At 40.2% G+C, this 19,467-nt stretch overlaps 1 protein-coding gene across 1 annotated transcript in view; it reads left to right on the forward strand.

Annotated features, from left to right (window-relative positions):
• The window catches only part of SNTG2 (syntrophin gamma 2), a 1,048,529-nt gene that overhangs the window by 798,389 nt on the left and 230,673 nt on the right, over positions 1-19,467 (forward strand). Inside the window, exon 12 of the mRNA XM_069728000.1 lies at positions 6,331-6,447. Coding sequence (XP_069584101.1) covers positions 6,331-6,447 — 117 coding nt within the window. The remainder of the gene's footprint in view (positions 1-6,330; positions 6,448-19,467) is intronic.

A 19,467-nucleotide genomic window follows, 5' to 3' on the forward strand; every position in this document is an offset into this window, starting at 1 on the left:
GTTTATTTGTCATCTGACCTGGTGTTTGTAAGGCTGTTTTTTTTCTGGTTTGTTTTTTGAATTTATGTCCTTTATGTTTTTGTATGTGCACTCTACATCATTTCCAGGCAGATTCCATCTGAAGACTGCCTGAAAAAGCACTTTAAGAATGAACAAATGAACTGCAATGTCAAAACCACTTAAGCATATGCTCTGTTTTTTTGTCACTACTTTAAACAGCTTCAGGCTTTGAAGGCCATGAAGCTGCTAAAAAAAGTGATTGGTCCTTTCTTCGAGCCTTCACTATCTTATACAGTATATGTTATAGGAAAAGAAAAACTAGTGGCAAAGCCACCGGCGCAAAAGGCATCAAAGAAGAACCCTTAGGAAAAACACCACCAGTGTTGTCCAAACGTCTTCTGCTTCAAAATCTATGCAGGTATTCACATACCGTAACCTCATGGGTTATGGCAAGTTCTCACAATTGTGTCTAGACAACAAATGTCTGCAGCATTATATCAACAGTTACTGATCCGGTGAATTTATTGAAATTTGATTCACTGGATTTGCTCTAAGTTGATTTGTGTTGAATTGCTGGCAAATGTGTAAATGTAGGCTAAGCAATACTAGGGTGTTTTTTTTATTTCACTGCCAAAGTGGTATCATTACTGTATCTTCACTGTTCTTTGCTGTTCTCAGCGCCTCTTTGATCAGCTTTTGCTGATTGTGACTTGCCAGATCTCTCCAGTATTTGCTGGGTGGACCAAAAGTCACTTCTAAATATAAGTCTATGGGAGCTTGAATGAGGTCACAATGAGGCTCTCGTGGTTGGTAAGTATTTCACTATGGGCTGAGAATAAACAGTGATACTACTCCAGCAGTGAAATAAAAATAAATGCTGCAGTGTGGCTTTAAGCTCTAAGGTGTCTAGCATTGAGATGGGCGAACGGGTTCGGTAAACGTTCACCAATCTCAAATTTCCACTCAAACCTTGCACATTCGGATTTGTGTTTGGATTCCAAAGAATTTTTCTCAAAATCGGCAAAATTCGGCCAAAGTTCACTAAATGATTGCTTTTCCACTAATGCTTTTGTTAGGACTTTGGCTAGGATAGTAGTGCTGTATGACGAGCGCGGGTTATGTGTTTGATGAGGGGAGAGGTCAGAGGAGCGGCATACTTATTCTTGTTTTTAATTAAATTAATATGTGGAGATTCCAGCAACCAATCAGGGCCTAGAAATCATCCACAACATCCAGACACAAGGGCTTGTTTCATTGGCTGTCGAATGTCCTTCTCCATATGAAAAGGGGACATGTGGCTTCGGTGTCATTTTGTGAGTGTAGCAGCAAAGTGAGGCTGCTACTGGTACAAGTAGTCAGATAGTTAGTGAGGTGGTTTATTCTCAGCTAGTTCAGATAACTTGTAGATAAATCTTGAGTGCTAATTCTGTGGTGAAGCCACACGTCGCCACTTCAGAATATAAAACTACAGTGCTGCTGATTCTGTGCTATAGTGATAAGTCGCCACTTCAGCATATAAATCCATTGTGATAACTGTATGGTCCAGCCACTAGTCCACATTTCAGCATATAAATCTGTTGTGCTAATTCTGTGGTCCAGCCGCACTATCTCAGCAAGTAAATACTGACTGTTAATTTAGTGACAGGTCCAAGCCATGTCCCATGCATCCATGCTGGGCAGTTATTTGTAGTCTGAATCAATTGATGCCACTTTTCCTGGTGTCTGCCCTTAATTTAAGCTGTTTGGCAGCTTTTAGGCCCCTTTGAAGATGTGGTCCATGCGTTTGGTTTTGCCTCTCATTGAATTCAATGGTGTTCGGATAAGTTCAGTCAACTGTTCGGCAAACATCAGGAAGTTCAACGAGCTGAGCCAAACCTTAAAAGCTTTGCTCATCTCTTGTCTTGAGACCCCAAAACATAATAAAAGGAAGGGTAAAAGAAAAATAAAAGCTATACTTATTTCATCCCTATCCTATCCTTCTCCCCAACTCGGCCTCTGCTAGCACACTACCTCCCTGCGTCTCCAGTCTACTAAGCCTCTTGCAACATCATGAGGAGCTTTGACCTGCAACATAGTGACATCACTGGAGGAGTAGTCATCGCTATGAAAATCTGCAGGATCTAGCTTTCTGACTTCAATTGCTACAAATGCTATCGTGGGTATTTATGGGAAACTGCCAAGCATGATGTGATCCCACAGCTCTGAGGTTCAGACCAGACTCCTGATGGAGCATTGGGTTCATTATAGCATGATAATTATTAATTTTATTCATATTCACACACACACATACAGTACAGACCAAAAGTTTGGACATACCTTCTCATTTAAAGATTTTTCTGTATTTTCATGACTATTGAAATTGTACATTCACACTGAAAGCATCAAGTCTATTAATTAACACATGTGGAATTATATACTTAACAAAAAAGTGTGAAACAACTGACATTATGTCTTATATTCTAGGTTCTTCAAAGTAGCCACCTTTTGCTTTGCACACTCTTGACATTCTCTTGATGAGCTTCAAGAGGTAGTGACCGGGAATGGTCTTCCAACAATTTTGAAGGAGTCCCCAGAGATGCTTAGCATTTGTTGGCCCTTTTGCCTTCACTCTGCGATCCAGCTCACCCCAAACCATCTCGATTGGGTTCAGGTCTGGTGACTGTGGAGGCCAGGTCATCGGGCATAGCACCCCATCACTCTCCTTCTTGGTCAAATAGCCCTTACACAGCCAGGAGGTATGTTTGGGGTCATTGTCCTGTTGAAAAATAAATGATGGTCCAACTAAATTCAAACCAGATGGAATAGCATGCCGCTGCAAGATGCTGTGGTAGCCATGCTGGTTCAGTATGCCTTCAATTTTGAATAAATCCCCAACAGCGTCACCAGCAAGGCACCCCCACACCATCACACCTCCTCCTCCATGCTTCATGGTGGGAACCAGGCATGTAGGATCCATCCGTTCACATTTTCTGCATCACACAAAGACACGGTGGTTGGAACCAAAGATATCAAATTTGGACTCATCAGACCAAAGCGCTGATTTCCACTGGTCTATTGTCCATTCCTTGTGTTCTTTAGTCCAAACAAGTATCTTGTGATTGTTGCCTGTCCTTAGCAGTGGTTTTCTAGCAGCTATTTTATCATGAAGGCATGCTGCACAAAGTCTCCTCTTAACAGTTGTTGTAGAGATGTGTCTGCTGCTAGAACTCTGTGTGGCATTGACCTGGTCTCTAATCTGAGCTGCTGTTAACCTGCGATTTCTGAGGCTGGTGACTTGGATAAACTTATCCTCAGAAGCAGAGGTGACTCTTGGTCTTCCTTTCCTGGGGCGGTCCTCATGTGAGCCAGTTTCTTTGTAGCGCTTGAAGGTTTTTGCCACTGCACTTGGGGACACTTTTAAAGTTTTCCCAATTTTTCGGACTGACTGACCTTCATTTCTTAAAGTAATGATGGCCACTAGTTTTTCTTTACTTAGCTGCTTTTTTCTTGCCATAATACAAATTCTAACAGTCTATTCAGTAGGACTATCAGCTGTGTATCCACCAGACTTCTGCACAACACAACTGATGGTCCCAACCCCATATATAATACAAGAAATCCCACTTATTAAACCTAACAGGGCACAACTGTGAAGTGGAAACCATTCCCGGTGACTACTTTAAGCTCATCAAGAGAATGCCAAGAGTGTGCAAAGCAGTCATCAAAGCAAAAGGTGACTACTTTGAAGAACCTAGAATATAAGACATAATTTCAGTTGTTTTACACTTTTTTGTTAAGTATATAATTCCACATGTGGTAATTCATAGTTTTGATGCCTTCAGTGTGAATGTACAATTTTCATAGCCATGACAATACAGAAAAATCTTTAAATGAGAAGGTGTGTCTAAACTTTGGTCAGTACTGTATACACTGCTCAAAAAAATAAAGGGAACACTAAAATACCACATCCTAGATATCACTGAATGAAATATTCAGTTGCAAGTCTTTATTCATTACATAGTGGAATGTGTTGAGAACAATAAAACATAAACATGATCAATGTAAATCAAAATTAATATCCCATGGAGCTCTGGATTTGGAATGATACTCAAAATCAAAGTGGAAAATCAAATTACAAACTGATCCAACTGCAGTGGAAATGCCTCAAGACAAAGGAATGATGTTCAGTTGTGTGTGTTGCCTCCACGTGCCTGATGTGGCGTATGGTCTCCTGAGGGATCTCCTCTTCAGCATGACTGGTTTGGCAGGGGATCAGTAATGGTGTGGGGAGGCATTTCATTGGAGGGCCGCACAGCCCTCCATGTGCTCGCCAGAGGTAGCCTGACTGCCATTAGGTACTGAGATGAGATCCTCAGACCCCTTGTGAGACCATAAGCTGGTGCGGTTGGCCCTGGGTTACTCCTAATGCAGGACAATGCCAGACCATATGTGACTGGAGTATGTCAGCATTGAAGCTATGGACTGGCCCGCCCGTTCCCCAGACCTGAATCCGATTGAACACCCCTGGGACATCATGTCTCACACCATCCTTCAACGTCACGTTGCACCATTAACTGTCCAGGAGTTGGCGGATGCTTTAGCTAAGGTCTGGGAGGATGTTTTAGGTAGCAGATCGCTCTCCACGGTGTCTCCAGACTCTGTCAAGTCTGCAACATGTGCTCATTGTGAACTTGCTTTCATCTGTGAAGAGTACAGGGCGAAAGTGATGAATTTGCCCATCCTGGTGTTCTGTGACAAATACCAATTGTCCTGCATGGTGTTGGGCTGTGAGCACAACCCCATCTGTGGACGTCGGGCACTCAGACCATCCATACGGAGTTGGTTTCTAAATGTTGGGCAGACACATACACATTTGTTGCCTGCTGGAGGTTATTTTGCAGGCCTCGGACAGTGCTCCTCCTGTTCCTCCTTGCACAATGGCTGAGGTAGCGGTCCTGCTGCTGTGTTGTTGCCCTCCTAAGGCTCCCTCCATGTCTCCTGGTGTACTGGCCTATCTCCTGGTAGCGACTCCAGCCTCTGGACACTACGCTGACAGACACAGCAAACCTTCTTGCCACAGCTCACATTGATGTGCCATCCTGGATGAGCTGCACTACCTGAGCCACTTGTGTGGCTTGTAGAGTCCGTCTCATGCTACCACGAGTGTGAAAGCACAACCAACATTTAAAAGTGACCAAAACATCAGCCAGAAAGAATTGGTACTGAGATGTGGTCTGTGGTCCCCAACTGCAGAACCACTCCTTCATTGAGTGTGTCTTGATAATTGCCAATAATTTCCATCTGTTGTCTATTCCATTTGCACAACAGCATGTTAAATTGATTGTCAAACAGTGTTGCTTCCTAAGTGGACAGTTTGATTTCACAGAAGCTAGATTTACTTGGAGTTATATTCTGTTGTTTTAGTGTTCCCTTTATTTATTTGAGCAGTGTGTATATACAGTATATTTATAGCTATCATTTGTTTAATAAAAAAGATACAGTTGAATATATATAGTCAATCATTTAAGCTTTGACAAACCAGGCTGTCTTCATTCCCTTGTATAACTTTGCAAGAATCTGTAAAAACCTTCACTTCACGGTGCACCTGTATTATTAGCAGATCAGGGTTTTTTTTAATTTGCAAAAGGGTTATGGAAATGGTGTAACAGGCAAAAAAAAACAACCAAGTCAATATATCCTGCATCACTGCAGGCACCATATTAGGATTGTAGCAAAAAAGGAAATCCAGCTCACCATAGTAGCAGTCCCAGGAGGCTCGGAGCACGGAAACGCTGTGTCAAGGCGTGAGGAGACCAGGAAAAGAAAAGGAATTCCAGCTCGACGAGGCAGTGAAAAGTAAAAACTTGGTACTTTATTCACTTCATATAGAAGGCAGAGGATAAAACATCAGCATAAAATAGATAAAAAACACTATCTACGCGTTTCAGGTGGCAAAGCACCCTTAATTAAGGGTGCTTAATTAAGGGTGCTTTGCCACCTGAAACGCGTAGATAGTGTTTTTTATCTATTTTGTGCTGATGTTTTATCCTCTGCCTTCTATATGAAGTGAATAAAGTACCAAGTTTTTACTTTTCACTGCCTCGTCGAGCTGGAATTCCTTTTCTTTTCCTGACCATATTAGGATCCCTGAATTATTTTTTCTCTAGTACCTCTTCTGTTCTTTGTATGCAACTACTTTCTGTATCATATTCCATTTTGATTACTCACATGCACTCATATTCCATTTTGATTACTCACATGCACAATATTATGTAAATTCTATATTACCTTTTTTTTGGATTCATACAAATTAATTTCTTGGCATGACCACATTTTTGATTCTCATTGCAGATCCTACACATGGGATGGGTGAGTGAAAAAGTACAAGGATCAGATGGATCGCACATTTATAAATTCAAGTTCCTGGTACTAAAGGGTTCAACTTTCTATATCTTCAAGACTCCACCAGTAAGATATTCCATTGTAGATTGTCTTTGCACTAAAGGGTCTGTCCACTTCAGGGAACATTTTTTTCTTACTTAAATGTATGTACTTGGGGCTAAAAATCTATTTTCCAAATTTTTTACATTAACATTTTTGAACCATCTGCCTATAGTCTCTGTGTTGTTGAGTATAATAATAACTGCGGATTGAGTTAACTGAAACTCCATAAAGTGAACTTGTTCTGACAATTTTATGAGAGAGCTTGTAGATCTTTTATCTGTCTTTTCCTGGGCACCTCTTAGCTGATTTATGACCATAGACCGTATCAAAATAAAATATGCAAGTAAACAGTCTGTAATAGCCAAATGATGCAACATTTTTAATGAAGCACAATTGTAAAAATGATTTTAGCCCAAAAACTTACATTTATGCAATAAAAAAAGTTCTCAAACCTGTTCAATATAAAATTCTGAAACACTGTAATAATCTAAGTAAGTTGTAAAATGAAAATGAAGCTTAAATACCCAAGTATCATTTTTTGCAACTAAACACATTTCTGATAATAGTATCTTTCTACAATGCCGCTGTCAATCTCTGTTGACAGCATTTAAATTATGTAATTGCTGGTGACACAAATAAATTAATATAGCCAGCAAAGACTGCATGTGGAAGAAAAGTTAAAAATAGCCCTCCCAAGATGTGATAGGATAATCCCAAACTAGGATGTGAAAACACATGCACAGAAGCAAAACAGCAAATCAAAGACAAGAGCATTATCCGCAGTTGGACAAAGACAACACAGGCTGTGGTCCTGCAGAGAGATCACCGGATCAAGCTATAACAGATACATATTTTTATTGATGATTTACCCTGTTACTAGTTACAATATTAGCAACAGTTACAGGTAAAATTCAGTCTCTTGCCTGCATAGCAGAGCTATCTAGGTCTCCTCAGATCCAGCAGTTACTGTTTCCTCCCTACATCTATCAATCACTTGATCGCTTGGTCTGGAGGAGGAAGCACTCTCAATGCTTCCTCATCTACACTGACAAGCAAAAGGGTAACAATTAGTGATTAGCGAGCATGCTTGGATACAGTGTTTTTTGATCATGCTCATATGCTAATAGAGTATCTTCAGCATGCTCGAATACTATGGTCGAGTCACCATGGCTGCATGTCTCACGACTAGTGTTGAGCGATACCGTCCGATACTTGAAAGTATCGGTATCGGACAGTATCGGCCGATACCTGAAAAGTATCGGATATCGCCGATACTGATTTCCGATACCAATACAAGTCAATGGGACACCAAGTATCGGAAGGTATCCTGATGGTTCCCAGGGTCTGAAGGAGAGGAAACTCTCCTTCAGGCCCTGGGATCCATATTAATGTGTAAAATAAAGAATTAAAATAAAAAATATTGATATATTCACCTCTCCGTCGGCCCCTGGACATCACGCTGGTAACCGGCAGGCTTCTTTGTTTAAAATGAGCGCGTTTAGGACCTGAGGAATGACGTCGCGGCTTCTGATTGGTCGCGTGCTGCCCATGTGACCGCCACGCGACCAATCAGAAGCCGCGACGTCATTCCTCAGGTCCTAAATTCCTAGAATGAGGAGTTTAGTGCCTGAGAATGACGTCGCGGCTTCTGATTGGTTGCGTGGCAGTCACATGGGCGGCACGCGACCAATCAGAAGCCGCGACGTCATTCCTCAGGTCCTAAACGCGCTCATTTTAAACAAAGAAGCCTGCCGGTTACCATCGTGATGTACAGGGGCCGCCGGAGCGGTGAATATATCAATATTTTTTATTTTAATTCTTTATTTTACACCTCACTATGGATCCGATACCGATACCCGATACCACAAAAGTATCGGATCTCGGTATCGGAATTCCGATACCGCAAGTATCGGCCGATACCCGATACTTGCGGTATCGGAATGCTCAACACTACTCACGACTGTTCAACGGCCGCAACACATGCAGGGATTGCCTGACTGTTAGGCAATCCCCGCATGTGTTACAGCTTTCAATCAACCATGAGACATGAGCATAGTATTTGAGCATGCTGAAGATACTCTATTAGTACATGAGTGTGCTCAGATAACACCTAATCCGAGCATGCTCACTCATCACTAGTAACAGTGTTTTGATTTTTTTACTTTCAGGCTCCATTTCATGCCATCTACTACTGCTTCGAATGCAAGAGTACCATCATTTTATAGAGAAGCAACTATTCAGCATATCATTAATTATGCAAATTCTTGTCATGTCACTGCATTGTTACTGTTTTGCTCCTGATGGTGGAAAAATCTTTTTCTTCATGTATACTACAAAATACAAGCTGTTCTCAAATTCTCTAATAGTTCAGTTTGTTATTAGGTAGATTCCTAGTCAAAAGGTCACTAGTCCAAATTGAGGAACAGTCATGATAAAGATTTCCAAAGAAAAGAGAAACAGCATCACCCAGTTCATCATTAGAGGTGTCTCAGGCAAGAAAATTGCCAAACTGCATCATGACAGTTGGAAAAATACCAAATGAAATCTGTCCATCCATTGAAAAGCTAAGCAGTGATGTCCAGGCAAAATATTTTGGTAAACAAGTTGGCTTCTCACAAGATCTATTAGTTCTGGGGCGACAAACACGGTAGTGGAGGTCGCTTGTCTGCTTCGCAATAGTGAGTTCACTGATGTCCATGCAAGCACCATGCGACACATATTGCACAAGTCTGGAATGGTGTCTCAAAGAAAGGTGAAAAGCCTCAACTTCAAAATCGTCATCAGAAGTGTCTTAAGTGTGCAAAAAAGTATGATAAGCGGACCATAGAAGATTGAAAACAGGTGTTTTGGATTTGGAGCGATGAGACAAAAGTCAATAGACTATGCTATGATAGGTACAAATGATTATTGAATAAACAAGGGGAAAAGGTCAAAGGATGGAAGAACAAGGCAAAAAGTCAATAGACTATGCTATGATGGGTACAAATGGGTCTGGAAGAAACAAGGAAAAAACAAGGAAAAAAGGTGCTAACAGTTCAAGAAATTGCAAGAACTGTCAAGTTCAGTGGAAAAAGCCTGTCTGACTGGTATTAACCCTCTGGCACCCTGCTGAAACTGATTTGTACTGTGCTACCCTAGACCCGGCTTGTTTGACTATTCTGCTGCCACCTGGTTTTAGCCTCGCTGCAGTGTTGCAGGTCTGCTTTGGCAGACTTGCTGTCTTCCCTCCACTCTGTTGCCATCTAGTGGAGATTGCATCATCTTGCATAGCTGCAGCATGACAGTTTCACAGCCAAAAGCATTGGATACTTGACCAGGATCAATGGTGATCTCAATGCTGAGCTATATGTTAGTATCACACAAGATGAGTTACTTTGTACACTTGAGTACTATGGGTATGAAAACAAAGACAGTGTTCCAGCAGGGCAATAACCCAAAGCAAACATCAACAATGGCGAAGAAATGGTTTAATGACAATTAAGTAGATGTGCTGAATTGGCCCCCACAGTCCCCAGACCTCAATGCAATTGGACACTTTTGGGAGAGTTTAAGAAGATACACATACACATATACATACCCAAGTGAGTCGACCAGTTTGCATCAACTTTGAGAAGGTGTAAAAGAAACCTGAGATCAGATTTTGGTCGAGACATGTTTAAATCTAATCGAGAGCATGCCCAGAAGGATTCTGGCAGTGTTGAAAGTCAAAGGTAGATTTAGAAAATACTGACAAAAAATGAAAATGAAAATTTCTATTTTTAGGAGCAAAACAGTAACAATGCAGTGACATGAAAAGAATCTGCATAACTAATCATGTGCTAAATAGTTGCAAGTCAAATTTATATAACAGATAGCCAAGATGGTTGTCTTTAAAATGATGCTAGTCTCACTTTCAAAGCAGTAGTGGATGGTGAGATATGGAGCCTGAAAGTCAAAAGTTCAAAAACATAGTTATCCTTTTGCTTGTCAGAGTATATAAAGCACTGGTTCAGTTGAGAAGGCAAAACATGGTAATTAACCATGATACCTTTTCTGTGGGTAGTCTGGCTGTTTCTGACACACAGTTGCATGGTCAAGTGTAAGTTGCTGACTCTGCATTATGGTACATCAGAGCATCTGTAGAGAGTAGTTTGGACAGTCCTGATGTTTATAGTCTATGGGCAGTTCAGAAATAGTTGTATTTGAATTTCTAATCTTTTTGCTTTACGGGGAGGCAAAACGTATGGGGCAGAAACTCCCAATTTAGAACATATCTACTCTATGCCAAACTTTAAGTGCATGTAAATAGAGGAATCAGGTTTATGAGCACCCAATTTGAGGGCCACTAGATATATTTGTCACCTATTTTTACAGTAATTAATACATACAGTAATTAAGTATGAAACATGCCACTTAAACCAAAACAGGGTCTTACTGTAGCTACATGTTCCTCTTGCAATCTGTAGATTTTTTTCATGCATATTTTGTTTGAACCTGTGAAAAAAAATTGCAATGTTTATTTGGATGCAATTCTGACTTCATAACTAGGCTGTGTGTGCGTGACCTTGGTACATCTATGGATGTCTCCATGTATCAGTGCTCATACGAAGAACTTCGGCAGATAGCTTAACTCTACTACAGGAGGCACGTATGAAAATTCCAGAAGAAGGTTTATTTTTAAGCTGAATTCTTTTAGTTTTGCGAAAGTTCAGTAGGTAAATAAAGACAATTCTGGACCAAGGATGCAAAGACATGAGACTCTTAACATGGCTGACATGTACTATCTGAGGAGGAAGAAGAAGACACGAGACACTGCATGGTATTCCATGGGGCCCATGTATCCCACAATCCAGTTTTGTTGCCACAGTGGGTGCTGATACAAGCAAATCATACTGCTTAGGAGGTCCTAAAGGGACATTGGCTTTGCAGGAAGACACTAATGGAAGACAAAACTCAACAGCCCTGAAGCCGTGGGATATGCCTCTGCCACAGTCCACTTGGCACCATCCCAGACCCGAGTCTGTTTGCACATGACAATTCACTAAATCCTGTGAACCTACGAAATGCAATTGTTTCTGATGTCTAGAAATTTTAATAAAAATGTGATTTACTAGATATTACATCATTAGCATCCATCAGCACATAGCTATTTTTAAATACATTGCTTGAGGCTTTTAAAACGATCTAACATGTCTATCTGGAAAATTACATAGATGTCACTTCGCAAGCTTTCATTTTTCAAATGCAAATCACTGACACAAAATATAAAAAAATCTATCAATATAGTATTCATATTCTAGGAATCCATGAGCTCAATGCAGCTGAAGTATTGTTGTAGCTCCTAATGATGAAGATTATTATTCAAGTTTGCAATCCGAAAAGAAAGATGAAAGAATTATAGTGAAATTCCACTTTCCAAAAACAAATTAGCGCACTCAATTTAAATTTGAATTATAATCTACAAATTTTGTCTGATTACAATATAATTTGCTTCACTTCAATTGTATTCATTTTCATTTGCATGACCCTTTTTTCTATTCATGCCTAAAACTAAGAATACTGATGGCTTCATGCTTGCTGAGAGCAGTGCACCACTGGAGTCAACTAATAGAGTGGGGTCACCAGCTGCTGAGGCACATAGTGCAACAAAGTCACCAATGCAGGGTCAAATCCAACTCTAGCATTAATATCAGCACAAAAAATGGGTGCCAAGGGCTTCATACCATTGTTTTCAATAGCCAAGCAGTGGCATATAAACCTTACATCACCAAGAACAATGCATTTCCACTGGATTTTTGGAGCAGTGGAAATGTGTTTGTGGAATTACACATCCCGCTTCTTTATCTTTTTTTCTGGTATCTTTGATCTACAGGTGAGTATGATTATGTTGATACCAAATTTATATACTGTATTTATTTATTTATTTTACTACTTATAAGAAAAAAACCAATCTGTTTTTCAAGTTTTCTATGTCATTATATAAAGAGAACCAATTTTTTTTTCCAGTTCTTGGTCCATAGTGTTGAGTGGTGAGTGTTGAGCTGTAGTTTTCATTGGTACTATTTTGGGATCCACATGACTTTTTGATATTTTTTTTAATTTATATATATATTTTTTGAGGTGCAGCAAAACCTCTTCTCCAGGTAATGCACTGTGCACGTTGCCTTTATATACCTATGGGTCTTTTTACAATGTAGTGTATAACTGAAGCCTAATGACTGGACCGACTGTGTGTCTCTGCTACAGTGCCTGTATTCTGTTTCGGAGTTTTCCTATGTTATTATCTCGAAAGCTTGCAATTTGTTACCATCTTTTCAGTTAGCCTTTAAAAGGTGTCAACCATTGAGGACTCTCAATTCTAAATATTTTCCTATGCTATTGAGCATTTTTCATGTAGCATTTTGTGAATACCTGGTAGTAATCATCCTTCAATTGGTTGGTTACCTGACATTTGTACTATATGATAATGATTAGAATGCTTAGCTATCCCTCATATTTCCGGTAGTGCCATCAGCTGTCCCTTTTCGGACACTTGGTTAATATGTTTTATATGTATTATGCTTGTAGACCCTATCTTCTCCTAGTTTTGTGACACTCTGTGACTCTTCTGCATATATATAATTTTTAACTAATTTTGTCATCTACTCTCTCCATAAAATTTACTGGGGTTTTTTATTGCAATTGGTAGTTTGCTCTTTACTTCCATGTTTTGCTTGGGTACATATTTGGATAGGATTCTGGAGATGGGAATACTGCTTTAAAAATTCACCATACGACATAAATATTTTATATTTTACAAGATCAGACAGTTAAATATGCGGTAACACCTATATTATTTTTTTATATTTAGTTACTTGCATTGGGAAAAAGAGGGTTGGTTTACATTTTTTAGATTATTAAAGCTTTTACATTGTTAACACTGGAGCTGTGTGGCTAAATTGGTTTGGTTGTTATAGGAGTATTATCATGTTATTTAACTGCTTTAATTAGTTAGCCTGAAAATATGCAGGTTTGCAATTGACTTAGGTTTTCTATCTGCTATTATTTTCCTGCTTTAAGAGCTTTTATCTTACAGCTAACATAATTTACAGCTTGCTTCCAAGGAATTGGGCCACAGAGTCTGTCTCAATGGATGAAGTAGTTAGATTTAAGAGTTAGCTCTTAACATCCCAGCCAGCTCTCTCAAGCCATTGATTTCTATTCAGCAGTTAGGTGCTCACCTCTCTAACCTTCCCTCTCAGCTTCTGAGCTATTATCAGTCACCTAAAATCACTAGCTCCCACCATCTGCAGACTCCAGAACAGTTATCTTCATCATGACTCTCACTTTCCTGAGCCGTCTACTTTTTCAAATACACTTTTATCTCTGTATGCAAATATAGTGAAAACAATGTAGACTAGAATATTAATGTGCAGTAACAGAATGAAGCTCTTGGATCAGAATTGTCATTGAAGGAGGAATGCCGGCCCTTCTAAACATTCAAGAATTAAGGAAACTGCATTGCTCTGAGCTGCTCAAGAGACAATTTGCGCATACTCCTTTAAATGTTTACAGTCTTCAATAATACCACCCACAGTTCAATATTTATGAAGGAAAAGATATCAGGAACTGACTTGTTAGTGCGGCTGCAGACAAGCATATGAGAAATCGTCTGAGTTTCATTCAGAAAACTCAGATGATTTTTTTCTAATTTTCATCCAATTTTCATCTGTGTGCCATGCGTTTGTCTGTTTTTTACATCTATGTGATATCCTTGCAATATCCGTGTGATATCCGTGTGCGATCTGTTCTCATACAACTCCATTAAAAAGTATAGATGATCAAATACAGTTTCCTAGGTTCATAATAGAAATCTATCCATAAAAATCGAATACCACTCAGACGTTGCATGTGGGTTTTACTTTTTTATGCATCCATAGACTTGAGTGGGTGAGTCGCATGTGAGACTCGGAAGAAAGTAGACCGAGAAAAAAATCCTTAATCTGAAGAGCAACATTGAATAACATGTGCTGTCCATGTGTTATCAGATTAAAAATTGGTCAGCACATGTCCGATTCATACGGTCGTCTTCATGAACCGATATAATGATGGCCTCCTATTAAAGGGCCACGCAAGTATCAATGAGCATTTTTGAATCAGACATTTTTCATAAACATTAGTAAAGACAGATGGCATGGCAAGGGGCTGGATCTTTTACACCTGGGGCAATGGGATGGAATGAAAAACTTATATATTTGTATTGGTGCCCTCTTTAACTACATTCCATTTGATGCTTCTTCTTTCTATCAACCAGGGAATTCATCTATTAACTGCATACATATCAAATTAGCTTTGGGGAATATTTTAGAGAACTACAATTCAATTTAGAGCATAATTTAGATAATTGGAGATATGAACTTATGAAGAGTTTTTAATTAACCTCGCAAAGTATAATAAAAGCACGCTGAAATGGGAGATAGAGAAGAACAGGAAGACATTGAATTATAATTACATTTATTCATCATCTAGATTATTCAGTATTTTCAAGACATTATTTTGGCTAATTTTCTGAGCACAAAATGCATGATGCAACTAATTACATTTAACTCGTATTCATGAATTTGAAGATTAGTGACTTCTTTATTTTAATTGTTTTCCTGAATGTGGATGCAGCAGAGCTAAATTTATAATAGCTTTAACCAGTATCATTCTAATATCATGATAATGAGATGAGTAGCTCTTTAAGGTTCCTGAGACCCAAAAGTATCTAATGGTAAACTTGTTAAATAGGAAATGAACATGTAAAAATACATATTAAATAATAGCTAAAGGGGTATCACATTTTGAAAATCAAATTTACTCTGTTTCCCTGAAAATAGAACAGGGTCTTATATTATTTTTTTTGCTCCAAAAGATGGACTACGGCTTATTTTCTGGGGATGTCTTCTTTTATTTCCATAAACAACAATTCACATTTATTCTTTAAGTCTTGAACAAAAAAAAAATCAACATTTTTTCAGATATAATCATGTAATCACACACCTGCACTGCACAGAAACGTGTGTGTATATGTATATATACATGTAGATACTTGTAGATTGTAAGCTTGCGAGCAGGGACCTCATCCCTAATGTCACTTGTTAAATTGTCTTAGCTTATACTGAATTTATTGTCTGTACATGTCCCCGCTTAATTGTAAAGTGCTGCGGAATATGTTGGCGCTATATAAATAAAAATTATTATTATTATATAAATACAAATTATTATTATTATTATTATTATTATTATTATTATATGTGTATATATGTATATATATGCAAAGACACAAACACTGCACATATACATGTATACATCGGGTGAAATAAGTATTGAACACATCACCAATTCTCTAAGTAAATATATTTCTAAAGGTGCTATTGATATTCAAACCAGATATTGGTAACAACCCATCCAATCCACACGGGCAAATAAATTGAACCATAAATGTGCATAAATTAAGTTCTGTGTAATAATGAGAAATGACACAGGGAAAAAGTATTGAAAACGTAAAAAAAGAGAGGAGCAAAATGCCAAGGAAAGTCATGATACCAGCTGAAATCTATCAGTAATCACAAAGCAATCCTGCCACTTAGAGAAAAATAATATCAGCTGGTTCAACTAATGGCCTATAAAAAAGTTGTCGTATTACAAGGTGCCACACAAGCAACAATATATCATGATGGGTAAAACCAGTGAGCTGTCTCAAGACCTTCACAACCTTATTGTTTCTTAACATACTCATGGCATTGGTTATAGAAGAATTTGTAAACTACCGAAGGTTCCATTACACAAGGGTAAAGTGCTATCGAGCAAACCAAAAGGACAAAAGGTACAAACCTGGAACAGAGTGTATGAAAGCCTCTATATGACAGAATAGAGCCTGCTCTCGGTAAAGCCAAGAGTATAGGGGAATTCTCAAATATAAAGAGATGCAAAAACAAGGGTGGCAATGTCCAGAGATGAATCAAGAGTCATCATACTACCTGAAAACAGGCCACGTCAAACCCTAATGGCCTATAAAAAAGTTGTCGTATTACAAGGTGCCACACAAGCAACAATATATCATGATGGGTAAAACCAGTGAGCTGTCTCAAGACCTTCACAACCTTATTGTTTCTTAACATACTCATGGCATTGGTTACAGAAGAATTTGTAAACTACCGAAGGTTCCAGTGAGCACTGTTGAGACCATATCCTGGTAGTGGAAAAAAACATTATTTCACCATAAACCAGCAACGACCAGGTGCTTACAGCAAAATTTCTGACATAGGAGTGAAAACAATTTATTTTCTGCAAATTTGTCCATTACACAAGGGTAAAGTGCTATCGAGCAAACCAAAAGGACAAAAGGTACAAACCTGGAACAGAGTGTACGAAAGCCTCTATATGACAGAATAGAGCCTGCTCTCGGTAAAGCAAAGAGTATAGGGGAATTCTCAAATATAAAGAGATGCAAAAACAAGGGTGGCAATGTCCAGAGATGAATCAAGAGTCATCATACTACCTGAAAACAGGCCACGTCAAACCCTAATGGCCTATAAAAAAGTTGTCGTATTACAAGGTGCCACACAAGCAACAATATATCATGATGGGCAAAACCAGTGAGCTGTCTTAAGACCTTCACAACCTTATTGTTTCTTAACATACTCATGGCATTGGTTACAGAAAAATTTGTAAACTACCGAAGGTTCCAGTGAGCACTGTTGAGACTAGGGTTGAGCGACCTTGACCTTTTTAGAGTCGAGCCGTGTTTCGCGAAACCCGACTAACTTAGAAGTCGAGTTGAGTGGAATCGGCCGATTATCGCGAAAAGTCGGGTATCGCCCGAAACACGAAACCCAATGCAAGTCAATGGGGGAGCATAGTCGGCAGTGAGTGGAGGCCAGGAAAACACCTACACTGCCCATTTTAATGGCAAAAACATCCATTCTTGTTAAAGAAGCTTGTCAATCGTAATTTACCTTATAATAATTGGAAGGCATTTGAAATTGGGGGTCATTTGGCTAAAGTTGTGGGGGGTAGGGCTGGTTCAAGTAATTAGTGGGCCCAGTGAATCTGGACCACGTCACGGCAGTGGAGCAGGGAGAGGTAAGTATTTAAACTTTGCAAGTGCTGTGATCCTGAGCAAGCAGGGGGGGCCCACTCGTTGGCATTGGCACTGGCACAGGGCCCCTCAAAGTACAGCGGTGTGTTTGTACGGCGGGGGCGCCTCCCACCGGCAGCAACACTTTTGCGTACTATGAGAGGCCCTGTGCCAGTGACGTCGCCAACTAGTATTCCTCCCCCACCTGATGAAGGAACCTGCACTTTCATCTGCACCTTCCTCTTTGTCCCCGTGTAAGGTGGTATGGTATGCGGGAAGAGGAACCTGACTTTCAGCAGGGTCACAATCTTGCTGTGTAGCGTGCACGGGGAATTTTGCGTTATGGGTCAATGTACCAGCAGACTCATCTATCACTGGCTGGACAATGGGCAGGATGAGGAGGAAACACAGATATAGGCCCAAAGAATAAAGTGGGCTAAATGCAGTTCAAAATTGGTAACACAGGACTAACCAGGGGGCATTGCAGTGGAGGACAACTGGAATGAGAGGCTGACACAGAGAGTAGGCCCAAATCAGTAAGTAGTCGACATGCAGTTCAAAATTGGCAACCGTAGTAAACAGGCGGCCCAGCTTTGTTCAGTTGAGGAGAACAGCAAGGAGTGGCAGACACCGATAGTAGGCCCCAACCCAACTAGTAGGCCAAATGCAGTCTAACATTAACAACTACTTAACAAGAGCCTGAAAATGGAATTTCAGGACAGGAAACCAGGAGAACAGCAAGGAGTGGCAGACACCGATAGTAGGCCCCAAACCAACTAGTACGCCAAATGCAGTTGTTCCATTTAACTACAATTTAATGAGAGCCTGAAGATAGAAGTTCAGGAAAGGCAACCTGGAGAACACCTTGGAGTGGAACACACCATCTCTCTACACCCCATACCCAATTTGTAGGCCTAATGCAGCGTAGTTTCCAACAACTACTAAACGAGAGCATGAAGATCGAAGCAATGGAGAGGAAACCTGGGGAACACCTTGGAGTGGAACACACCATCTCTCTACACCCCATACCCAATTTGTAGGCCTAATGCAGCGTAGTTTCCAACAACTACTAAACGAGAGCATGAAGATTGAAGCAATGGAGAGGAAACCTGGGGAACACCTTGGGGAGGCAGACACCGTTAGTAGGCCCTACCAAAGTTGTACACCCAATGCAGTTTTAAAATTCCTAGAGGCTGAAAACAAGACTATTGACGCTCAGCTTTTTTCAAAGGAACACAGCTGAATTGAGTGGCGCAGACAGACACAGGTAGTAGGACTCAAACCAAAAATGTGGCTCACTGCAGCAGAAAAAAGTTACAGGGGTACACAAGCTGCAGTGCTCTGGGCAGTGGAGGACAATTTCAATAGTGAACCGCAGACAGACTTTGTACGCCTACTATTAAAAAAAGGATGCAATATGCAATTATAAATAGGTTCCAGGGGTACACGGGCAGCAGTGGTGTGGTCAGTGGAGGCCTAGTGGAAGGAGTGACCGCAGACAGGCATCGAAGGCCTAAAATAATAACACATGGCTGTAGGCAATTTTAAATTGGTTCCAGGGGTACACGGGCAGCAGTGGTGTGGTCAGTGGAGGCCTAGTGGAAGGAGTGACCACAGACAGGCATCGAAGGCCTAAAATAAAAAAATTGGGCTGGCTGTAGGCAATTTTAAATTGGTTCCAGGGGTACACGGGCAGCAGTGGTGTGGTCAGTGGAGGCCTAGTGGAAGGAGTGACCGCAGACAGGCATCGAAGGCCTAAAATAAAAAAATTGGGCTGGCTGTAGGCAATTTTAAATTGGTTCCAGGGGTACACGGGCAGCAGTGGTGTGGTCAGTGGAGGCCTAGTGGAAGGAGTGACCGCAGACAGGCATCGAAGGCCTAAAATAAAAAAATTGGGCTGGCTGTAGGCAATTTTAAATTGGTTCCAGGGGTACACGGGCAGCAGTGGTGTGGTCAGTGGAGGC

The sequence above is a fragment of the Ranitomeya imitator genome, chromosome 5 (genome assembly GCF_032444005.1).
Source record: "Ranitomeya imitator isolate aRanImi1 chromosome 5, aRanImi1.pri, whole genome shotgun sequence".
Lineage (NCBI taxonomy): Eukaryota > Metazoa > Chordata > Amphibia > Anura > Dendrobatidae > Ranitomeya > Ranitomeya imitator.